The sequence below is a fragment of the Miscanthus floridulus genome, chromosome 11, assembly GCF_019320115.1.
Source record: "Miscanthus floridulus cultivar M001 chromosome 11, ASM1932011v1, whole genome shotgun sequence".
Classification (NCBI taxonomy): domain Eukaryota; kingdom Viridiplantae; phylum Streptophyta; class Magnoliopsida; order Poales; family Poaceae; genus Miscanthus; species Miscanthus floridulus.
The window spans coordinates 62,668,625-62,689,680 of record NC_089590.1 but is presented as its reverse complement, the minus strand read 5'-3'; the positions used below and the strand labels follow the sequence as shown (position 1 = coordinate 62,689,680).

Genomic DNA, 21,056 nt, shown 5'->3' with positions numbered 1-21,056 from the left:
GCTCACGAGATAGACGAGTTACGAACTCACGCACACTTCCCCGCTGCCTGAGATCAACATCTCAAGCAATTCACACCGTTCCACGCAGAGACCTGGGACCAGCTCCCTCTCTCGCCCTGCTTGTAAACCCCTACTATGAGCACCTCGGTGCAAGGAATACAAGATCGATCTCTCAGACTGGACGTAGGGCACCTATTGCCCGAACCAGTATAAACCTTGTGTCTCTTTGCATCACCATCCGGAATTGGGAACACGCAGTACAAATTTACTAGTTGGTTGAGGGCTTGACGGTCCAAAACACCGACAGTTGGCGCGCCAGGTAGGGGTAGTTGCGTGTTAACTTCGTCATCCCAACAAGTTTCGGATGGCAGACCCCGTACGACCACTGCGTCTCGGCACGGAGATCTGGTTTGGGAGCCTAGAGTTCATGTCTCTAGGGCATGAGTACGACATGGTACTCCTCACACCCCGTGCCCCACCGACCGACGACGACACCACGCACCGGCAGCCCAGGCGCAGGCGGCGCCCGGGCGGCCACTCTCGTCGCGCTCACCAAGCGTGACACGGGCGGGACCACCCTGACACTGCGCAAGCTCACAGCGACGCGCCGTGCTCCACCGGTATCCCGCGCCCAGCTGTTGGCATAAGGTCCCTGGTTGGGGACCTGTCTAGCCTGAGCCTGGATAAGGGAAAGACGTCGGTGGCGTGTGGTGATGCCCCGTCATCAAGCTCTACCCCGCCACCTCCTGAGGAGCCAACTTCGGTGGAGCAAAACCCGGCGATGGCACCATCCCCGTACCCCTTCGGGTTGAGAAATGCCACCGCCTCCTATGCTTACGCCTACGCTTCCGCTCACGCGGAGCCCTTGGGACACCACCAACGCTTCGCCCTTGACCTCGACCCCACAACCTCAACTCACACCCACGCTAACTCCTTGGAGGAGGACGAGGCGTGGGCCGGAGCGGACTTCTCTGGGCTCTGTGACCCTAAAGCCATGCGTCGCTTCCTGGCCGCAAGCGACTACTGCTTCGGCTACTCCGACTCTGACAATGAAGGCACTTACGACCCCACTCGTGAGTGCTTCCACGTCGGGCTCAGGATGCCGAGCACGGGCGATGAGGACGAAGGGGCAGGTTTTCACTCCCCGCCCCCCGAAAGGGCGGGCGGCGCCGCACCTCCACGCGTTGAGCCATGGGCAGCGCAAAATGAGGGCCTAGCCCCCAAGGGACCTCGATGTCCGGACCTAGAGCAGCTCCGTGAGCTTCAGGCCAAGGTCGAACAAGACCGACTCCTGCTGCAGCAGCTCCGAGACACTCTCGAGCAAGAGCAGCGGGGGTCGCGGCGAGGTTGGAGCAGCCCGGCGGAGGGCTCGTGGTGTCCACCGCCGCATCAACAACGACGTAGGGGACGAGCAGCCCCCTATCTTCAATCACGCTAGCCAGAACGTCGCGGCTGCGGCGATGCTTCTTTGAGCGATGCCCGAGCCCTCCACCACGACCGGGCGATGGGTCCACGGCGAGCTCCGGGACCTCCTCGAAATCGCTGCGGTGCAGCAGGCTGAGAGCTCCGCCTCTCGGCGGCACGGGGGCGCCTTGGAACTACCCACGACATCCCTTCGGTAGGATAGAGAGGCCTCGGTTTGTCCCGAGCCCGCTCGGGCACCGATAGCCAACAGGGTCCCCTTGCTGCTTGACCACCTCGGCAACCAACGCGAGATGCAGGGTGACCACGAGGTGGTCAGCAGGCGATGACGCCACGACAATGAGGGGCCCGCCTGGGGCTACCATCCGCACCAAGGTGGCTGCTATGACAGTGGGGAGGACCGCAGTCCTTCTCCTGAACCGCCTAGCCCTCGAGTCTTTAGCAGGGCCATCCGCACTGCTCATTTCCCAGCCCAGTTTCGGCAACCGGTCAACCTCACGAAGTATAGCGGCGAGACCAATCCTGAACTTTGGCTGGCCGATTACCGCCTGGCTTATCAGCTAGGCGGCGCGGACGATGACCTGCTCATCATCTGCAACCTCCCGCTGTTCTTGTCAGACTCGGTGTGAGCCTGGCTCGAACACCTTCCTCCCTCATAGATCCACGACTGGCGCGACTTGGTCAGGGTCTTTGTCGGGAATTTCCAGGGCACATACGTGCGCCCCGGGAACTCCTGGGACCTTAAGAGCTATCGCCAGAAGCTGGATGAGTCTCTCCGAGACTTCATCCGACACTTCTCCAAACAATGCACCGAGTTGCCCAGCGTTGGCGACTCGGAAATTGTCCAGGCTTTCCTCCTTGGCATCACCTGCCGAGACTTGGTCCGAGAGTTAGGCCAAAACGTGCCGACCTCAACTGCCGTGCTTCTTGACATCGCCACCAACTTTGCCTCGGGCGAAGAGGCCATGGGGGCCATCTTCCCCGACAGCGATGCCAAGGGGAAGCGGAGGGACAAGGCCCCTGAGGCCTTGGCTCCCCACTGAAAGGTCCTAATGGCTAGAGGGGGGGTGAATAGCCTAATAAAATTTCTACAACAACACTTAATAAAATGGTTAGACAATTATGAGACGAAGCAAGTGTTGCGCTAGCCTACTCAAAATGCAAGCCACCTACCACAATTCTAGTTAGATAGTGTCAATTCACTCAAGAGGTATGACACAACTCTATGTTAGTGTGCTCTCAAAGGCTAACTGAAGAGCCACACCAACCAAGCAAGCAAGCTCTCACAACTAGTTACACTCAAGAGCTTATCAACTAGTTTGCGATAATGTAAAGAGAGTGATCAAGAAGATTATACCGCCGTGTAGATGAATGATCCAATCAATCACGTGGATGAATAACAATGAAGACCAATCACCTCGGAATCAATGATGAACACAATGATTTTTACCGAGGTTCACTTGCTTGCCAGCAAGCTAGTCCTCGTTGTGGCGATTCACTCACTTGGAGGTTCACGCGCTAATTGTCTTCACACGCCAAACCCTCACTAGGGTGCCGCACAACCAACTCAAGATGAGGATCACACAAGCCACGACCAATCCACTAGAGTACCTTTTGGCGCTCCGCCGGGGAAAGGTCAAGAACCCCTCACAATCACCACGATCGGAGCCGGAGACAATCACCACCCTCCGCTCAACGATCCTCGCTGCTCCAAGCCGTCTAGGTGGCAGGCAACCACCAAGAGTAACAAGCGAAATCCGCAGCGAAACACGAACACCAAGTGCCTCTAGATGCAATCACTCAAGCAATGCACTTGGATCACTCCCAATCTCACTATGATGATGAATCAATGATGGAGATGAGTGGGAGTACTTTGGCTAAGCTCACAAGGTTGCTATGTCAATGAAAATGGCCAAAGATGGTGAGCTACAGCCGGCCATGGGGCTTAAATAGAAGTCCCCACGGAATAGAGCCGTTATACCCCTTCACTGGGCATAACACGGGCCGACCGGACGCTCCGGTCCAACTGACCAGACGCTGCTCCTCAGCGTCCGATCGCCCGATGGCGTCCACGTGTATCCTGCGTTCAACAGTGAACGTTTGATCTCAACGGTCGACAAGTTGACCAGACGCTCTGACAGAGCTGACCAGACGCTGGACCCTCAGCGTCCGGTCGTTTACAGTAAGGGTCCAAAACATGATTTTGCTGACCGGACGCGTCCGGTCATGCTTGACCGGACATAGCCCAGCGTCCGGTGCTTAACCCTAAGCACTGTGCCGACCGACAACATGACCGGACGCAACCCTTCAGTGTCCAATCGCAGAGTGACCCAGCGTCCGGTCAGTTGACCGACGCCAGCGTCATTGCGACCAACTCCATTTCACCTCTAACTTCTTCACCCTTGCTCAAATGTGCCAACCACCAAGTGTATCACCTTGTGCACATGTGTTAGCATATTTTCACAAACATTTTCAAGGGTGTTAGCACTCCACTAGATCCTAAATGCATATGCAATGAGTTAGAGCATCTAGTGGCACTTTGATAACCGCATTCCGATACGAGTTTCACCCCTCTTAATAGTACGGCTATCAAACCTAAATGTGATCACACTCTCTAAGTGTCTTGATCACTAAAACAAAATAGCTCTTATGGATTATACCTTTGCCTTGAGCCTTTTGTTTTTCTCTTTCTTCTTTCCAAGTCTAAGCACTTGATCATCATTATGATATCATCATCATGTTATGATCTTCATTTGCTTCACCACTTGGAGTGTGCTACCTATCTCATGATCACTTGATAAACTAGGTTAGCACTTAGGGTTTCATCAATTCACCAAAACCAAACTAGAGCTTTCAATCTCCCCTTTTTGGTAATTGATGACAACCCTTATACAAAGATGTGAATTGAAATTCAATTGAATCCATGTTGCTTGCCCAAGCATATTTACCATGTGTAAAAGGATATGGACAAGTTTCATGAACCCCAAATGGTAGCAATTGCTCCCCCTACATATGTGCTAAGAGTTTGGATTGTAGCTTGCACATATGCTTAGATAGGAAATGTAGGAGTCAATGTCTACCATATGATGCTAATGTATAAGAGATGGACCTTTGAAGCGTGATACCAATTGGAGTGCACCAATGTACCATCCTTAGCACCATGGTTAGATCAATACCACTTGGAAACAATACTTGAAATGAAGGTTATCTAGTGATTTCATTTCATCATTTAATCTTACAACTAATCATACATCACACAAGCATGGATGTGTAAATTTAATACTTGTGCCATGCAAGCAAACATATGAAATGCACATTCAAATGCACCATACAAGTTCATGAGCTTGCTCCTCCTACTTGTGTGCTCAAAATTTTAGTTGATCCCTTTCCTTTGTCATATCTCTCCCCCTATTCATATATCAAGATATCATATGTTTCTTTCCCTTTAAGATATTTCTTTCCCTTATCTTTGTTTCTCTCCCCCTTTGTCATCAATGACCACAAAGGTTCTAAATATAGATAGTATTACTTGTAGGGTCGAGATTATCAATGTCAATCAATGTGGTGAGGATCATTTTCCCAAATTTGGTCCAATCTAGATTATTTCCCAAAGATATTTAACTCGGTTTGATCCAAGGACAAGCTTCTTCACACCTCCAAATAAGGGTTATCTTGTACCATGTTGAGTTAAACACTTATAGTTCATTTTCTAGATTAAACACTAGGTTTACAAGCCCATAAACATGTCATATGCCATCACTAGATTAAGTCAAGCATAGAAGCAATAGTGATACCATATAGACATCAAAATCATTTGATTTTTATGAATGAGCCTAATAAAATAGAACCACTTGAAAGGTCCTAATAAGATTGAAAAATGACTAGATGCACTAAAACATGTCCTTAGCAAGGATGTATGCCATGCCAATCAACTTTTACCTTGGATTGCTCGAAGGAGAGGCATGTCATATGAGTGGGGGTGCATCAACACATATTTGAGAAATCCAATATGTTCAACTCATTCCTTAGCTTGCAAAACCTTTTCTCATCCAATGGCTTGGTGAATATATCGGCAAGTTGATCTTCGGTGCCTACACTCTCAATGCAAATGTCCCCTTTTTGTTGGTGATCTCTTATGAAATGGTGGCGGACATCAATGTGCTTTGTTCTTGCATGTTGAACCGGATTGTTTGTCAACTTGATTGCACTCTCATTGTCACATAGCAATGGCACTTTCTTGAACTTGATTCCAAAATCACTCAAAGTGGCCTTCATCCAAAGTACTTGTGCACAACAACTACCGGCGGATATGTATTCGGCTTCGGCGGTTGATAATGCAACACTATTTTGCTTCTTTGATGACCATGAAACAAGTGATCTTCCCAACAATTGACATGTGCCCGAGGTGCTCTTCCTTTCAACCTTGCATCCCTGCATAATCCGAGTCGGAGTAACCAACTAGCTCAAACTTTGCTCCTTTGGGATACCACAAACCAACATTTGGTGTATGCTTCAAGTACCTCAATATCCTCTTTGTAGCCTTCAAATGACTTTCTCTTGGTGAGGCTTGAAATCTTGCACACATGCATACACTAAACATGACATCCGGCCTTGATGCGGTCACATAGAGTAGGCTTCCAATCATAGACCGATACAACTTTTGATCCACCATATTTCCACTTGCATCACTATCCAAGTTGCCATTGGTTCCCATTGGTGTGCTAATGACTTTGCTATCAATCATGCCAAACTTCTTGATCATGTCCTTGATGTACTTGCCTTGACTTACAAATGTACCATTCTTCAATTGCTTGATTTGAAGACCAAGGAAGTAACTTCACTCTCCAATCATGGACATTTCAAACTCATTAGCCATCATCTTTCCAAACTCATCACAAAATTCTTGATTTGTTGATCCAAATATGATGTCATCTACATAGATTTGCAATACAAATAGATCTTTTCCAATCTTCTTGATGAAAAGAGTGGTGTCAACCTTGCCCATGGTGAACCCTTTAGAGAGTAGGAAAGTCCCTCAATCTCTCATACCATGCTCTAGGTGCTTGCTTCAAGCCATACAATGCCTTCTTCAACTTGTACATATGGTTGGGCTTCTTATCATCTTCAAAACCGGGAGGTTGCTCAACATATACTTCTTCATTGATGTAGCCATTGAGAAATGCACTCTTGACATCCATTTGATAGAGCTTGATGTTGTGAGCACAAGCATAGGCTAGCAAGATTCTTATTGCTTCCAATCTAGCAACCGGGGCATATGTTTCTCCAAAGTCAAGACCTTCAACTTGTGTATAGCCTTGTGCTACCAATCTTGCTTTGTTCCTTACTACTATCCCATCTTGATCTTGCTTGTTTCTAAAGACCCATTTGGTTCCAATCACATTGTGTCCCTTTGGTCTTTCTACCAACTCCCATACTTGATTTCTTGTGAAGTTATTCAATTCTTCATGCATAGCATTCACCCAATCAACATCCTTCAAAGCTTCATCTATCTTCTTTGGTTCAATGGATGACACAAATGAGAAGTGTTCACAAAATGATGCCAATCTTGATCTTGTTTGTACACCTCTCGAAATATCTCCAATTATAGTGTCCAAAGGATGATCTCTTGCAACATTGGTTGGTTGGAGGATTGGAACTTGATTGCTTGCACTTGCTTGATCATTGGGTTGAGATGATGTACTAGCCACTTGATCTTGTTCATTGTCATGAGATCCACTTGCACTAACTTGATTTGTATCATCTTGCACATTTGAGTTAGAGAGCACTTGCACTTGATCATCTTCATTCATCATTCACTTGCCTAGGCCTCAATTCACCAACATCCATGTTCTTCATGGCATTTGAAAGTTGAATGCCTCTAACATCTTCTAAGTTCTCATCTTCTACTTGTGAACCCTTGGTTTCATCAAATTCAACATCATGAACTTCCTCAAGAGTACCACTATCCAAATTCCAAACTCTATATGCTTTGCTTGTAGTGGAATAACCTAAGTAGGAATCCTTCATCACATTTCTTGTCAAACTTGCCCAATCTTGTGCCTTTCTTCAAGATATAGCATTTGCAACCAAAGACCCGAAAATATGCAATGTTGGGCTTTCTACCATTCAAGAGCTCATATGGTGTCTTTTCTTTCAATCGGTGACAATAGAGGCGGTTGCTACTAATAGCAAGCCATGGTTGATAGCTTTCGGCCCAAAATGATTGACTCACATTGTACTCACTAAGCATAGACCTTGCCATATCAATGAGTGTTCTATTCTTCCTCTCAACAAGTCCATTTGATTGAGGTGTGTACTTGGCCGAGAATTGATGTCTAATTCCAAATTCATCACATAACTCATCAATTCTAGTGTTCTTGAACTCACTACCATTGTCACTTCTAACTCTCTTGATGGTTGTTTCAAACTCATTGTGAATGCCTTTGACAAATGATTTGAATGTTGCAAACACATCACTTTTGTCCACTAGAAAGAATACCCATGTGTATCTAGTGTAGTCATCCACTATCACAAAGCCATATTTATTACCACCGATGCTAGTGTATTGTGTTGGCCCAAACAAATCCATGTGCAATAACTCAAATGCTTTACTAGTGCTCATCATGCTTTTCTTAGGATGGGTGTTTCCAACTTGTTTGCTGGCTTGACAAGAGCTACAAAGCTTATCCTTTTCAAACACAACTATCTTTCAAGCCTTTAACTAAGTCATGCTTAATCAATCTATTCAATTGTTTCATTCCAACATGACCAAGCCTTCTATGCCATAACCAACCCTATGCTAGACTTAGTGAACAAGCATGTAGACAATCTAGCTTCACTAGCATTGAAATCAACCAAGTATAGATTCTCATATCTAAAGCCTTTGAAGATCAAGTTAGAGCCATCTACACTTATGATCTCTACATCATCTACCCCAAATATGCATTTGAATCCAAGATCACACAATTGTGCCACGGATAGCAAATTGAAATTCAAGCTTTCTACTAGCAACACATTGGAAATGCTCATGTCATTTGATATTGCAATCTTACCAAGCCCTTTGACCTTGCCTTTGCCATTGTCACCAAATGTGATACTATCATAACCATCATTGCCATTGGTGTTGATTGAGTTGAACATTCTTGCATCACCGGTCATGTGTTGAGTGCACCCACTATCAAGAACCCAATGCCTTCCTCCGGCTTTGTAATTGACCTACAAAAGAAGATCAATTCTTTTTAGGTACCCAAACTTGCTTGGGTCCTTGAAGGTTAGTTACTAAGCTCTTTGGAACCCAAATGGCTTTCTTCTTTGAGCCCATCCATGGTTTACCAATGAACTTAGCCTTTACACCATTTGTACCCTTAGTAAGCATATAGCATGAATCAAGCTTAATGGAGGATACATTAGCATTTTTGCTCTTATTTTTGCATTCTTGCTCTTTGTGACCCACTTGCTTGCAACTAGTGCAAAACCGACCATTGTTCTTCACAAAACTAGTCTTGTGAGGAGCAAAGGCCGCTTTGCCTTCTTGGGGGTATAGCCCAATCCCTCTTTGTAGAGAGAAGCTCTTTGGCTACCCAAGCACATAAGCAAGCGGTCCTCACCACCATAAGCCTTAGCTAGGTTGTGAGTGAGCTTAGTGACCTCCTTCTTGAGGTTCTCATTCTCAACCATTAGTGAGGCATCACAAGTGAGACCATCACTACTAGATGAGGTAGAAGTGGAAGTGCTACAAGAAGGGTTAGAAGGAGCAATAATGATAGGCATAGATAGTGATTTATCAATTATTTCACAAGTTAAACCTACATTGCAAGTTTCAACATGCTTCTTTTCATTTTGCTCATCAAGCAAAGAGGAATGAGCCTTTTCAAGCTTTTTGTGAGCTTTGCCAAGCTTCTCATTGGCTTCCTCTAGCCTCCCATGAGATGCATTGAGCTCATCAAAGGCTTGCTTAAGGGCTTTTAGTTCCTTACGCAAGCTTTTGCATTCCCTTCTCTTGATATCAAAGTGTTCTCTAGCATCTTCTAGCATGTCAAATAATTCATCCTTGGTAGGTTCATCATCATCACTATCACTATCATTTTCATTTTCATGTTCATTATCATCAACATGTTCTTCATCACTTTCATCATCACAAGATTGTACCTTAGTGGCCTTAGCCATGAAGCATGAATGAAGATTCGAAGAGAGAAGGCTTCTCATTGATGGCAATGCTTGCAAGAACCTTCTTCTTGGTGGTCTTATTATCATCACTATCATCATCATCATCACTTGAGGAAGCGTCACTATCCCAAGTGACTACATATGAACCTACCCTTCTTCTTCTTGAAGGCCATCTTGTCCTTCTTCTCTTTCTTTTCCATCTTGTCCTTCTTGTTGTTCTTCTTGTTGTCATCATCATTGTCACTATTGTATGGGCATTGAGCAACAAGATGATCTTTGCTTCCACACTTGAAGCACCTTCTTGACTCTTCTTTGTTCTTGAATGAAGACTTCTTTCTTCTAGCACGATAGCCCTTATTCACCATGAACTTGCCAAATCTCTTGACAAATAGAGCCATCCTTTCATCATCATCATCATCCCAAGATTCATCTTCTTCACTTGATGTTTCTTGCTTTGCTTTGCCCTTGGATGATGTGGCTTTGAATGCCACGCTCTTCTTCTTGTCATCTTTCTTCTCCCTCTTTTCTTCCTTCTCATCATCATCTCTATAAGCATCATCGGTCATGATATCTCCTAAGATTTGGTTTGGTGTCATTGTGTTCAAACTGCTCCTCACTAGTAAGGTGACCAACAATGCCAAATCTTGTGGGCAAACATCTCAAGAACTTATTGGAGAAGTCCTTGTCCTCTATCTTCTCACCAAGTTCCTTGAGATCATTTACAATCACTTCCATCCGATGGAACATGTCCGGCACACTCTCATCTTCTTTCATCTTGAAGCTTGCAAACTTATCTTTAAGAATATATGCCTTTGCACCCTTCACGGCTTGAGTACCCTCAAATGATTCTTCCAATTTCTTCCAAGCTTCAATGAGCCATCTCAATATTCTTGATTTGCTCAAATATTCTTTCATCAATTGCATCATGAATAGCACTTAGAGCAATGTCATTGTTTTGGAGAAGTACTTCTTCGGCCGCGGTGGGATTCTCCGGATCTTCAATCTCAATTTTTGTTTCTACCACCTTCCAAACCTTCCTATTGATTGACTTGATATAAGTTGTCATCTTGGCCTTCCAATAGGGATAGTTGGAGCCATCAAATTGGGGTGGCTTCTTGGTGTTGTTGATTTGAGTCATTCTAACACCGAAGGTTGTTAAGCCTCAAATAACGGTGACCTCAGCTCCGATACCACTTGAAAGGTCCTAATGGCTAGAGGGGAGGTGAATAGCCTAATAAAATTTCTACAACAACACTTAACAAAATGGTTAGACAATTATGAGACGAAGCAAGTGTTGCGCTAGCCTACTCAAAATGCAAGCCACCTACCACAATTCTAGTTAGATAGTGTCGATTCACTCAAGAGGTATGACACAACTCTATGTTAGTATGCTCTCAAAGGCTAACTGAAGAGCCACACCAACCAAGCAAGCAAGCTCTCACAACTAGTTACACTAAAGAGCTTATCAACTAGTTTGCGATAATGTAAAGAGAGTGATCAAGAAGATTATACCTGCCATGTAGATGAATGATCCAATCAATCACGTGGATGAATAACAATGAAGACCAATCACCTCGGAATCAATGATGAACATAATGATTGTTACCGAGGTTCACTTGCTTGCCGGCAAGCTAGTCCTTGTGGCGATTCACTCACTTGGAGGTTCACGCGCTAATTGGCTTCACACGCCAAACCCTCACTAGGGTGCCGCACAACCAACACAAGATGAGGATCACACAAGCCATGAGCAATCCACTAGAGTACCTTTTGGCGCTCCGCCGGGGAAAGGTCAAGAACCCCTCACAATCACCACGATCAGAGCCTGGAGACAATCACCACCCTCCGCTCAACGATCCTCGCTGCTCCAAGCCATCTAGGTGGCAGCAACCACCAAGAGTAACAAGCGAAATCCACAGCGAAACACGAACACCAAGTGCCTCTAGATGCAATCACTCAAGCAATGCACTTGGATCACTCCCAATCTCACTATGATGATGAATCAATGATGGAGATGAGTGGGAGTACTTTGGCTAAGCTCACAAGGTTGCTATGTCAATGAAAATGGCCAAAGATGGTGAGCTACAGCCGGCCATGGGGCTTAAATAGAAGTCCCCACGGAATAGAGCCGTTATACCCCTTCACTGGGCATAACACGGGCCGACCGGACGCTTCGGTCCAACTGACCGGACGCTGCTCCTCAGCGTCCGGTTGCCCGATGGCGTCCACGTGTATCCTGCGTTCAACAGTGAACGTTTGATCTCAACGGTCGACAAGTTGACCGGACGCTCCGACAGAGCTGACCAGACGCTGGACCCTCAGCGTCCGGTCGTTTACAGTAAGGGTCCAAAACTTGATTTTGCCGACCGGACACAGCCCAGCGTCCGGTGCTTAACCCTAAGCACTATGCCGACCGACAACATGACCGGACGCAACCCTTCAGCGTCCAGTCGCAGAGTGACCCAGCGTCCGGTCAGTTGACCGATGCCAGCGTCATTGCGACCAACTCCATTTCACCTCTAACTTCTTCACCCTCGCTCAAATGTGCCAACCACCAAGTGTATCACCTTGTGCACATGTGTTAGCATATTTTCACAAACATTTTCAAGGGTGTTAGCACTCCACTAGATCCTAAATGCATATGCAATGAGTTAGATCATCTAGTGACACTTTGATAACCGCATTCCGATACGAGTTTCACCCCTCTTAATAGTACGGCTATCAAACCTAAATGTGATCACACTCTCTAAGTGTCTTGATCACCAAAACAAAATAGCTCTTATGGATTATACCTTTGCCTTGAGCCTTTTTTTTCTCTTTCTTCTTTCCAAGTCCAAGCACTTGATCATCATTATGATATCATCATCATGTTATGATCTTCATTTGCTTCACCACTTGGAGTGTGCTACCTATCTCATGATCACTTGATAAACTAGGTTAGCACTTAGGGTTTCATCAATTCACCAAAACCAAACTGGAGCTTTCACCCACCTCCCCAAGAAAAAGAAAAAGGGTCGCCAGGGGAAACAGGAGGTCCTCGAGGCCGGTCTAGTCGTGGCCGCAGAGCGTAGGAATCCCCGAGGCCCTAGAGGCCCCGGGCTCTTCGACGACATGCTGAAGAATCCCTGCCCTTACCACCAGGGCCCGGTGAAGCACGCCCTCGAGGAGTGCACCATGCTCCAGCGTTACTACGCCAAGCTCGGGCTCCCCAACGACGATGCCAAGAGGAGGGGCGCCGGCGATAGGGACGACAACAAGGACGACGGGTTCCCCGAGGTGCACAACGCCTTCATGATCTTCGGTGGTCCTTCAACGTGCCTCATGGTGCGCCAGCGGAAGAGGGAGCACCGGGAGGTCTTCTTGGTGAAGTTGGCCGCTCCCTGGTACCTCAACTGGTCTCGAGAGGCGATCACCTTTGATCGGGACGACCACCCCGATTATGTCCCGAACCCCGGACAGTACCCACTCGTTGTCGACCCGATCATCAGCAACACCCGACTCACCAAGGTGTTGATGGACGGAGGCAGCGGCCTCAACATCCTCTACACTAACACCCTAGAGCTCCTGGAGCTTGACCAGTCGCAGCTTCGGGGTGATGCCGCGCCTTTCCACTGCATCGTGCCGGGGAAACGCACGCGGCCCCTCGGGCGCAACAACTTGCCCGTTTGCTTTGGTACTCCCTCCAACTACCGCAAGGAGGTCCTCACCTTCGACGTGGTTGGGTTCAAAGGGACCTACCATGCCATCCTGGGGCGCCCGTGCTACGCCAAGTTCATGGCGGTCCCCAACTACACCTACCTCAAGCTCAAGATGCCGGGTCCCAACGGCGTCATCACGGTCGAGTCCACGTATGAGCATGCATACGACTGCGACGTTGAATGCATCGAGTATGCCGAGGCTCTCGTGGAAGCCGAGACCCTCATCGTCAACCTCAACCAGCTTGGTGACGACGCGCCTGACTCCAAGCGTCGTACCGGGACTTTCGAGCCCACAGAGGCTGTCAAGCTCGTCCCGGTCGACCCCATTAGCTCCAACGACCGGGCGCTGAGGATCAGCGCCACCCTCGACAGCAAATAGGAAGTTGTGCTCATCGACTTTCTCCACGCGAATGCCGATATGTTCGCGTGGAGTCCCTCGGACATGCTGGGCATACCGAGGGAGGTCACCGAGCACGCCTTGGACATCCGGGCCGGCTCCAGACTGGTGAAGCAGCGCCTGCGCCGATTCGACGAGGAAAAGTGTAGGGCCATCGGCGAGGAGGTTCAGAAGCTTTTGGCGGCCGTGTTCATCAAGGAAGTGTCCCATCCGGAGTGGTTAGCTAATCATGTATTAGTTAAGAAGAAGAATGGGAAGTGGAGGATGTGTGTAGACTACACCAGTCTGAATAAGGCTTGTCCAAAAGTCCCTTTCCCATTACCTCGAATCGACCAAATCGTTGACTCCACTACGGGATGCGAAACTCTATCCTTCCTTGATGCGTATTACGGTTACCATCAAATCAGGATGAAAGAGTCCGACCAACTCGCGACTTCTTTTATCACCCCATTTGGCATGTACTGCTATGTGACTATGCCGTTCGGCCTCAGAAACATAGGGGCCACATACCAGCGGTTCATGACCTAGGTCTTTGGCGAGCACATCGGGCGAACCGTCGAGGCCTACGTGGATGACATCATGGTCAAGTCCAGGAAGGCCAGTGATCTCATCAATGAATTGGAGATAGCCTTCAAGTGCCTTAAGGAGAAGGGTATCATGCTCAACCCCGAGAAGTGTGTCTTTGGGGTTCCCCGAGGCATGCTCTTGGGATTCATAGTCTTGAAACGCGGCATCGAGGCCAACCCGGAGAAGGTCTCGGGCATGACCAACATGGGACCAATCCGAGACATCAAGGGAGTACAGAGGGTTATGGGATGCCTTGCGGCCATGAGCCGCTTCATCTCGCGCCTTGGCGAAAAAGGCTTGCCTCTGTACCGCCTCTTGAGGAAATCGGAACGCTTTTCTTGGACCCCCGAGGCCGAGGAGGCCCTCACCAAGCTCAAGGCATTGCTCACCAATCCCCCCGTCCTGATACCGTCGGCCGAAGGCGAGGCCCTCTTACTCTACGTCGCCGCAACAACCCAAATGGTTAGTGCAGACGTAGTAGTCGAGAGGCAGGAAGAGGGGCACGCTCTACCCATCCAACAGCCTGTCTACTTCATTAGCGAAGTGCTCTCCGAGACTAAGACACGCTACCCCCACATCCAGAAGCTGATCTATGCCGTAGTCTTGGCTCGACGCAAGCTGCGACACTACTTCGAGTCCCACCCGGTGACCGTGGTGTCATCTTTCCCCCTGGGAGAGATAATCCATAACCGAGAGGCCTCAGGTAGGATAGCCAAGTGGGCCATCGAACTCATGGGGGAAGCCCTGTCCTTTGCGCCTCAGAAAGCAATTAAGTCTCAGGTCTTGGCCAATTTTGTAGTTGAGTGGACCGACACCCAGCTGCCACCTACTCAAGTCCAGGCGGAGTGCTGGACCATGTACTTCGATGGGTCCCTGATGAAGACCGGTGTAGGCGTGGGTCTGCTCTTCATCTCGCCCCTCGGAGTACACATGCGCTACATAATTTGGCTCCACTTCGCCACCTCCAACAACGCAGCCGAGTACGAGGCCCTCGTCAACGGCTTGCAGATCACCATCGAACTTGGAGTACGGCGCCTCGATGTACAGGGCGACTCGCAGCTCATCATCGACCAAGTGATGAAGGAGTCAAACTGCCATGACCCCAAAATGGAGGCGTACTACAAGCTGGTACGTTGCCTTGAAGACAAGTTCGACGGTCTCGAACTCAACCACATCGCGCGAAAATTCAACGAGGCCACGGACGAACTGGCAAAGATGGCATCGGCACAGGCCTCGGTCCCCCCGAACGTCTTCGCCAGAGATCTCCACAAGCCTTCCATCGACTATGCCTCGACAGCGGAAGAGGGCCCACCGGTCGAGCCCACCATAGGGCTCGAGGCCCCCTCGGTCGCCGAGACCCCCATGGCCGAGACCGAGGTCATGGAAATCAACGCGGAGCCTCCCGAGGCCAACCAAGACACGGACTGGCGAGTCCTGTTCCTTGATTGCCTCATTCGGGGAGAGCTTCCCACAGACAGGACCAAAGCCCGATGGCTTCGCGATGAGCCAAAACTTACGTCGTCAGCAATGGCGAGTTATACCGACGAAGTCCATCTAGCGTCCTCCAATGATGCATCACCATCGAGGCAGGTCAAGCCCTACTTTGGGACTTGCATGTGGGAGCCTGCAGGCACCATGCGGTTACTCGGACGCTCGTAGGAAACACCTTTCGCCAAGGGTTCTACTGGCCAACGGCGGTTGCTGACGCCACCAAGCTAGTACGCTCCTGCGAGGGATGCCAGTACTATGCATGGCAGATGCACCTCCTGGCCCAAGCCCTCCAAACCATCCCCATTACATGGTCGTTCACCGTGTGGGGGCTCGACATGGTTGGGCCTCTGCAGAAGGCCCCCAGGGGCTACACCCATTTGCTGGTAGCAATCGATAAATTCTCCAAATGGATCGAGGCTCGTCCGATCAATCAAATCAAGTCCGAGCAAGCAATGCTGTTCTTCACTGACATCATCCACAGGTTCGGGGTTCCGAACACCATCATCACTGACAACGGGACGCAATTCACCGGCCGCAAGTTCCTGACGTTCTGCGACGACCACCACATCCGTGTGGCCTGGTCAGCCGTAGGACACCCTAGGACAAACAGCCAAGTAGAATGTGCCAACGGCATGATCCTACAAGGCCTCAAGCCAAGAATTTATAACCGGTTGAAGAAGTTCGGCAAGAAATGGCTTGCCGTACTCCCATCGGTCATCTGGAGCCTGAGGAACACTCCGAGCCGAGCCACGGGGTTCACACCATTCTTCCTAGTCTATGGAGCCGAGGCCATCCTCCCCACTGACTTGGAGTACGGCTCTTTGAGACTACAGGCATACGACGAGCAAAGGAACCGCACCACCCGCGAGGATGCCCTCGACCAACTGGAGGAAGCCCAAGACGTTGCGCTACTACATTCGGCCAAGTACCAGCAAGCCCTATGACGCTATCAAGCCCGGCACATTCGAAGCCGAGACCTGAAGGTGGGCGACCTGGTGCTGAGGCTGAGGCAGAGCAACAAGGGCCGCCACAAGCGGACCCCACCATGGGAAGGACCGTACATCATCGCCCAAGTGCTCAAGCCTAGGACCTACAAGCTAGCCAACGAGAAGGGCGAAATCCTCACCAACGCTTGGAACATAGAACAGCTACGTCACTTTTAACCTTAAAATTCCAAGCATTGTATACATTGTTTCTCGAAATACAATTAAGAAGCATTCTTTAGTTGTTCTAATTTTTCGAGAAACCCCCTAGCCCATCGCCGGCCTCGGCATTACGATAACACCATAAGGAAGACTCAGCTCTGCCTCTACAGAGGTGCCCACTGCGGGGCTCGAACAGGACATGGCTTTGCCTCTGCAGAACCGAGCCTCCCTCAGGGGCTAGAAGGGGGGACTCCCCCCCTAAGTCCCACGCACCATTTTTAGTTGTTTTTTGAAAAAAAAATTCTACGCCAAACTCTCTAGCATGCTCTGACAAAATCGATTGTGAAAAACCTAAGGACCGAAAGACTGTCTCAAGGCCAAAAGGTCGGCTGAGTCGCGAGACGGCCTACGCCTCTGGGCTACGGCACTCCCTCACCACCTTTTGCCTGAGGGGCAGCTTAGGCTCCGAGGAAGTTTTTTGCAAGAGATTTGTTCAGAGATGAGACAGAGGGCAAAGGCTCGGAAATACAATAAAAAACAATTAAGAAACATAGACGCACGAGTACTTTAAAAAAGGCCTTGACGGCCACCAGCGTTATGATAGGATAACATAATCCCTAATCTATTTACATGGCCTCTTGGGCCCAGGTCAAGGCTCAGGGTCTCCAGCATCAGCGGACGGCATGGGAGGGACCACCTCCTCCTCGAACAGTTTGGCCAGCGCCGTGCCGAGGCCCTCCGCTGCCTTCATCAGCTTCGCGACCTCCTCGTCGGCCTCCTCGTCATCAACAGGCAGGACGTAGCCATCGCTGATGGCCTTGAGGTCGACGCCGATGTAGTGCGAGGTGATGACAGCCAGGGCATGCTTGATGCCCGTGTGCAGCGCCCCTCGGAGTCGCTCACGCACTTGGCCGCTCAACGCAATCAGGCGGCTCCCAAGGGAGCTGCCTGACTAGACCCCCTCGACCTCCAGGGCCTCGCAGGTGGTACGGGTGGCACTCCGCGGCACGGTGTGCTCCCCGATCTCAGCCTCGAGCGCTGCCTGCACCGCGACGGAAGCCTCGGCAACCCGGGAAACCTCCTTCTCCAACCCTACGCCAAGACAAGCAGGATGGGGTTAAGCGCAAAGGGAAATAAGCCAAACAGGGGCTAGGGCCTATGGGGCTCACCCTCAGCTTTCTCTTCCCAGCGCTCGGCCTCGACCCGAGAGGCCTCGGCTTTCTCCTTCAGGCACTGGACCTCGACCCGAGAAGCCTCAGCCGCCCTAGAAGCCTCTTCCTCCAGCTCTGCATCACACCAGGGAGTTAGGGGCCGAACATAAGAAAAACAAATAAAACAAGGGGAATAGGCCTCACCCTCGGCCTTTCCCCTCCAGACCACAGCCTCGGTCCGGGAGGCCTCAGCCACCTTGAGGGCCTCATCCAAGGCGCCTCTCATCAGCTGGTGCACACCCTGCTCCATCCTCAGCTGTCCAGCAAGGGCCTTGACAGAGGCCGTCGCTTCTCTAGCCCAGGAGCTGAAGGCGTCCCGATCGCCGGCCACGTGGGTCAGCTCCTCCTCCAACTCCTTAACCCATGCTGCCAAAGGGGCGACCTGCTCCTACGCTGTGGCCGCCTCGGCCTTCATATCGACACAGCGAAGGCGGAGGTCCTCCACCTCTATGCTCCGCGTCGACAGAAGCTCGTTGGCACGAGCGAGCAAGTCCTTCTGCCGCTGGAGCTGGTCCCAGATGTCCCTCTCCCGTCGGAGGAAGATCGACTTCCTGAGGGACCAGGCCTCGAGCTCCTAGATAGGCAGAACATGGGTCATGCACTGAGAGAAAATTCAGAAAAAGACGACACTGCACGAGAAAGGAAAGCATGCACCTGGGCAACGCCGGGCAGATTGTCGGCCATGACGGACAGCGCTGTCCGCAGCGACTGCTCCGCCAGACGGCGGTATTGCTCGAAAGTGTCCCAGCGCCCCCCTTGGCTGCGTCCTCGAGGGCGAATAGAGGCTCCCCCTCAGGGTCATCCCGGCTCCACCACAAGACACGCGGGTGATCCTACCCGCGGGGCTCGGGTCGTACCCACACCAGGGCCGAGCTTCCCTCGCCAGAAGTCGAAGCTGGCTGCTCCATGGTGCTGGCCGCCTCGGCATCCGCCCCCTCCTTCCCCCGGGAAGTATCATCAGAGGAGATCGAATGGACCTCCACTTCCCGGGCGCTCTCCCGCAACGGCGGCGGGCCTTGGACCGAGGGCGGTACTGAGGTTTCTGCCTCCTTCATCTCCACTTCCTGGGCCGCTAGCTTTGCCGCGCTCACGTCGGCCTCCGCCGCCCCGGCCTCGGTGGTCCCAGGGGCTCTAGCCTCTGCCACCGCGGCCTCGGTGGTCCTGGACACCCCGGCCTCCGTCGCCTCGGCCTCGGAGGTCCGGGGGGGCCTCGGCCTCAGTGGCCTCAGTGACCAAGGGCGCCTCGGCCCATCTGACTCACAGGCCTCGGCCTCGCGGGGCGTAGGCGCTCCCTCCCCTGCCTGTGTCAGGGCCGCCTCGGCAGCCTCTCCTTGGGCGACCAGCTCCTTCGGGTCGGCCCCCACCGACGCCGCGCCACGTTGTATGCCGGCTTGCACCTCCACCACCCCGTGGGCGGTGGAGCTGGGGTTCACCTTGAGCGCCTTAAGTGGCGCCAAGGAGGGCACCTCCGCAGGACGCTTCCCGCTAAAGACAAGATACTTATGGGGTCAGCATGCGACCAAAGAACGAACGGAAGATGCTGCAACTCTGCCGAAAAAGGCTTACCTCGAGCGGGGCTGCAACCGCTTCGGCACGGCGACCCTCCTCTGCAACAGCAGTGGCGGTGGCACGGCCTCTGTATCCGCCGGTGCCGGCTCCACCTCTGCCGTCAAGGCCACCAAGCTGACGGCACGCTTTCCTAACGCCCGTGCCTCGGACTTGTCGGCCTCGGCCTCGGGGCGGGCGGTCGCCAGGCCCAAGGCGTCTCCTCCTCCTCCTAGAAGCACCGGGCTGCTCGCCGATGCCCCGGGCGCTGTCTCCCCAACGACGGGGAGATGGTCCAGGGGACCCCGCCCCATCTCGCTCTCGTCATCTCCGCCCGCAGAGTCCGCCGACAGCGACGACGATGGAGACGACTCCACCGGGAGACTGTCCTGCCTCTGCTACCGGCGGCGCTTCTCCAGTCCCTCGCGCGCAAGGATATTCCTCGTACACTTTGCCTCCTTGGCATCCTTCCGCCTCTTCTACGCCTCGGCGTGCGCCCAGTTCACCGCCCGCCGCGCTGCGTCCTCGGGAACAGGCGGTGGGGAGGCTCGCACATCCCTCATCCCCTGCAGGAATAGCGAACACGGGTAAGGGAACAGGAAACGGTGGGGAACGGGGAGGCCTCGGGGGCTGCAGTGGCGCGTGACTTACCAGGGAGAGGAACCCCCACGACGGGCCCATCGCGATGGGGGTCAGGCCACCGCTCCTCAGCTTCACCTCCACCGTCTCCCTCACCCGACAAAGAATCTCCTCATCGGAGAGGGCGGAGGCGGACATCTAGATGCCCTCGATTGCCTCATCCGGTCTCATCTCGAATAGGCGCTGCCGCCGAGCCATAAGCGATAGCACCCTTCGGCGGTGGAAGGCAGCCATGACCACAGCCGCCGTAAGACAGTGGCTCTGCAGCCTCTCCAGCCCCTCCAGGAGCGGCTGTAGCTTGGGCTAATCCTCCTTCGGGATGCCATACTTCCACTTCTCCGGATAGCTCTCCACGATCCGCTCGGTGTAGGGGGAAGTCCGCCGTCGTCGTTGCAGAGATAAAACCAGCTGGTGTACCAGCAGCGATTGGTTGACGCGAGCTGGGCCAGGATGTAAAGGTGCTAACGGTCCAGGCGCACTTGGAGAGTGCAGCCGCCAGCCCTCACCACCTTCCTCGTGCCCGTCGTGCCCACCGGCTTGGTGGTATGCCCCGCCTAGAAGAGGTGGAGCCATAGCTCCCAATGGGGGGCAATCCCCAGGTACCCCTCGTAGACGGTGACGAAGATGGCCGCCTACGCGATGGAGTTGGGGTTGAAGTTGTGGAGCTCCCTGCCATAGTAGTGCAGGAGCGCCCGCATGAACCGGTCCACCGGTAGGCCGAGACCATGCTCGTGAAAGGACACGAAGCTCACAACATAGCCATCGCGTGGCCTCGGCT

The 21,056-nt window shown here is 51.5% G+C and overlaps 1 protein-coding gene across 1 annotated transcript; it reads right to left on the bottom strand.

Moving 5' to 3' along the window:
• Positions 1-17,532: 17,532 nt before the first annotated feature.
• Positions 17,533-19,953, bottom strand: LOC136492063 (uncharacterized). The gene is made up of 5 exons (XM_066488212.1): positions 19,661-19,953; positions 18,952-19,579; positions 18,518-18,668; positions 17,874-17,975; positions 17,533-17,771 (listed from the first exon to the last, which is right to left on the bottom strand). The coding sequence occupies exons 1-5, from the start codon at positions 19,951-19,953 to the stop codon at positions 17,533-17,535; spliced, it is 1,413 nt and encodes a 470-aa protein (XP_066344309.1).
• Positions 19,954-21,056: the final 1,103 nt, after the last annotated feature.

Bases quoted from the DNA above. Each gene is read 5' to 3' on its own strand.
- LOC136492063 (XM_066488212.1), bottom strand. From the start codon at position 19,953: ATGGGGCGGGGTCCCCTGGACCATCTCCCCGTCGTTGGGGAGACAGCG. The intron at 19,580-19,660 runs GTAAGCCTTTTT...TCTTGTCTTTAG, and splicing joins CGGTTGCAGCCCCGCTCGAG to CGGGAAGCGTCCTGCGGAGG. The intron at 17,976-18,517 runs GTGTCGATATGA...GTCTTGGCGTAG, and splicing joins GGAGGACCTCCGCCTTCGCT to GGTTGGAGAAGGAGGTTTCC.